This window comes from Elephantulus edwardii, unplaced genomic scaffold (assembly GCF_000299155.1).
Source record: "Elephantulus edwardii isolate Elephantulus edwardi_28Jun2011 unplaced genomic scaffold, EleEdw1.0 scaffold00308, whole genome shotgun sequence".
NCBI lineage: Eukaryota > Metazoa > Chordata > Mammalia > Macroscelidea > Macroscelididae > Elephantulus > Elephantulus edwardii.
Window position 1 is genome coordinate 2,091,547 of NW_006400058.1, and position 3,710 is coordinate 2,095,256.

At 54.2% G+C, this 3,710-nt stretch overlaps 1 protein-coding gene across 1 annotated transcript in view; it reads left to right on the top strand.

Moving 5' to 3' along the window:
• Positions 1 to 3,710, top strand: part of PAK4 (p21 protein (Cdc42/Rac)-activated kinase 4) — a 32,534-nt gene that overhangs the window by 8,344 nt on the left and 20,480 nt on the right. Inside the window, exons 6-7 of the mRNA XM_006901122.1 lie at positions 2,242 to 2,367; positions 3,574 to 3,708. Coding sequence (XP_006901184.1) covers positions 2,242 to 2,367; positions 3,574 to 3,708 — 261 coding nt within the window. The remainder of the gene's footprint in view (positions 1 to 2,241; positions 2,368 to 3,573; positions 3,709 to 3,710) is intronic.

Here is a 3,710-nt window from a genome sequence, read left to right on the forward strand (position 1 = left end):
GACGGGGAACCCCCGTACTTCAACGAGCCACCCCTCAAAGCCATGAAGATGATCCGGGACAACCTGCCACCTCGGCTAAAGAACCTGCACAAGGTTGGCCCTCTTTGGGGAGTTCTAGGGGTGGTGATGCCCAGCAGGATGTGGATGGCCAGTGCAGTTACCGGTTGCCCCTCCTGTGGACCCCGAGTGTCCATGTGGACAGGCTGGTATGGAGGACTCTGCAGCTGAATGTGAGCAGAGCACATGGGGTCCCCAAGCTCTTCCCTCCCCGGAGCTTGTTGCTGGAACAGCCTGGCTGAACACACATAACCACAGCCAGGCCCAGGGGATGAGTACTCAGCTACTTGCCAGACCACCTAGATTTTGGGGGCAGGGGAGCTATCCTCCTGGCAGAGCCTTCTGGGTCTGTATCTCCCACTCAAAGCTCAGGACACTCTGACCTCTGCCTATTCCCTGGACTGTGAATAGTCAGCCCATCTGACTGAGGAGGAAGCAGCCCTCTCCAGAGTCCAGTTGGAACTGGCACTCACCAGGGCCAGGGCCTTCTCTCTGACCCTCTTCCCCCTGACTCACGTCTCCGTCTCTCCTCAGGTGTCGCCTTCCCTGAAGGGTTTTCTGGACCGCTTGCTGGTGCGGGACCCTGCCCAGCGTGCCACGGCAGCCGAGCTGCTAAAGCACCCGTTCCTGACCAAGGCGGGGCCACCCTCCTGCATTGTGCCCCTCATGCAAGCTGACAGGAGCTCTGTCCACATGGGATGCTGGGAAATATAATTCTCCCTGTGCCCAGATGGGAGGACGGTGGGCAGACAGCCACTGCTCCCCTGTACACATCTTGCTCCATGAGAGCTCCTACCCAGTTGAGCACCCTGGATCGGGGACTTTGAACCCCAGCCAGCCTCCCAGCTTTCAGATGTGAATTCCAAATCTGGGGTACATAGATGGCCCTCACAGTGGATTTCTATTCCCAGTGTGGATGTGGTTTTGGTTTCAGTTTTGTTGAGCAATAGACCTTGACTGTCATTAGATTCTCTCATAAGTTGGTGATTCCCTCACCAGCCCATAAAGATGAGGGTTATTTCTTTGGGTTCCTTGATTCTGGGGTTTGGGTCTTTGATTCTGGAGTCCATAAAAATCTAAGGATTACTATAGATATTTTGTGAGGGGCATCCAAGTGTCTCCTGAAATTGTGTAATTTTGTGTATGTTTGTTTTCTTGAGTGAGAAGGAACAGAACTCCACAGGGGTCTGAGTGGGTCTGTGAGTCTGAAAATAAGGTACAGATCCTTGAACCTAGGGACCTGGTTGCAAGAATAGGGCTGTATCCCCTCAGACCCTCTCAGATCTGTGACCTGAAGAACTCCTTCCTTCAGGGAGCAGACCTAGGGCATAGCTGTTAGAGCCAGACCAGGCTCAACCTTTGATGTGTGTGGGACTTGGCCACTTCCCTCAGGAGCCTCAGTGCAGCTGGTGGCCACCAGATGCTGGGGTCCCTTCTCAGGTCTACACCTGGACCAGTGGGCTTCCTAATGTCAGTGTCTGAGATGTAGCCTGTCCTTCTTCCTGTTCTTAGAGCACAAGGTCCAAGCTCACAGCCACAGGCTGACCTTTTTTTTGTGTACATACCTGCCTGAGCTCAGCTTCCTTGTACACAGGGTGGTGTAATATCATAATTTCTTCTTCCCAGACTTGTGGGAAGGGTCCAGAAAGGAATCAAGTGTTGGTGGTCGAGCTTGGGGCCCAGAACTCGGTGTTCACAGGTGGTTACAGAAATAGACTTGAGTCAGTCTACCTGGTGTCACACACAACTCTGCTTCTCACCAGCTCTGTGACTTTGGGCAAAGCACAGCAATGTTGACCCCTTAGAAAAGTAGGAGTGCTGGTGGCCCTCATCTTGTGGCACTGCTGTGGGTGTTTGCATACACGGAATGCTCAGAGAAGGGCCTGCAGAAAAAGGCACCAGGACAGTGGGCTGGAGTTTATCCAGCACCCACTCTGTCTCCCAGATCAGATCTCAACTGTCTCTCACAGACACTTCACAACTCTAGGGAAATGACGTACCTTGAGGCCCAAAGCCAGTAGGTGATAAAGTCTTTCAAAAACTTGGCCTCAGAGCCCAGCTCTGCCTCTGGCCTGCACCAGGGAAAACAAGTGTATCCTCAGCTGAGGTGTTCTCTAGGTGGACACCTCTGTCCCATCTCCCCTTACTGGCCCCTCTGACCCGGTTGCCTCCACCCTGCCCCAGGTGAAGCTGTCAGACTTTGGGTTCTGTGCCCAGGTAAGCAAGGAGGTACCACGGAGGAAGTCGCTGGTGGGCACGCCCTACTGGATGGCTCCTGAGCTCATCTCCCGCCTTCCCTATGGACCAGAGGTGAGCGCAGACGCCGTCACAGCCAGCAGGGGCTGGCGCTGATGGCCCAGGCACAGCTGGAGAGGGGGGCAGTGAGGAAGTGGGCTCAGTCTGAGGACTTGTCACCAGGGATGGTTTCGTGGGAGAGGAGATATAGGTGCTTAGACCAAGACAAGAAGGCTTTCACTCATTCATTCTCTGTTGACTGAGTCCTGGTCCTAAGCCGGGCCTACCACTCGGCAGTTGGAACAGAATGCTGAGCTGAACTGGATGTGGGGCTGCCTGACAACTTGGCACGGAGGCCACAGAAGGCCTGTTCCCAGCTGGTGACTTAAAGAGGCTCTTGGAAGCATTTTAAATTCTTGTGTAGAAATTTGAATTTCCATCCTCTGGCAGAAAACCAAGTGATAAAGCCACCTGGACCCCAAATTCCCACATGACGATGGTCAGCACCCCTGAGATCACTGTGTCCTTGTTGAAAGGGGCAGACACTTATTTTGGGCTACAGTCCTCGCCCATCCCTGTTGCCCTCCACTGACCTGCTTCACACAGCCAGCAGGACTTGACCTGTTGTGCCTGGTGCGGAAAAGACCTCCATGGAAAAGCACATAACCAGGCACCTGTGGGCTGGAACAGAGGTCGCAGTTGGAGGGAAAGCTAGTGTGACTAGAGGCCATTTCTGACAGGATTGCCTGTGTATGGCAGAAACCAGGCTGAAAGGAACTTAGCAGAGCGTAGTCCTTAGCACTGTGGTGTTAGGGCCCCCCAGTCGGCCTGTCCCAGGGTCTTTGCCTCCTTGGCTTGGGTTTCCTCAGCATGATCTTCACTCAGGCAGAAGCCACCCTGGCAGCTCCATGACACACGTCCTTAGGGTTGACTCAGATTGGCTCGGTTTACCGTGTCCTGAGTGCTGATAATCCAGCTGGGTCACAACTCGCCCTGGGCTGCAGGGCATTACCGAGCATGGGATGGAGGGAGATGAGTTTCAGTGAGGAAATCTGTTGTGGTTAGAAAAAAGAAGCCGTGGGCTCTGAGTGAGCAGGACCATAGAAATGTCCTTCAGGTGACTACCTGGGGAGGGTGACAGGTAAGGGCCTGGGAGAGAATGTTCCAGACCCAGCAAGAAGATGGAAAGGCAGAATCACCTTTCCCCAGGGCTCCGCTTGCCTGCCAAGGACTGGCTTCCCTTCTGCAGCTCAGTCTTCTTCCCTTCTGCACCTCCACCAGGTGGACATCTGGTCTCTGGGAGTCATGGTGATTGAGATGGTAGACGGGGAACCCCCGTACTTCAACGAGCCACCCCTCAAAGCCATGAAGATGATCCGGGACAACCTGCCACCTCGGCTAAAGAACCTGCACAAGGT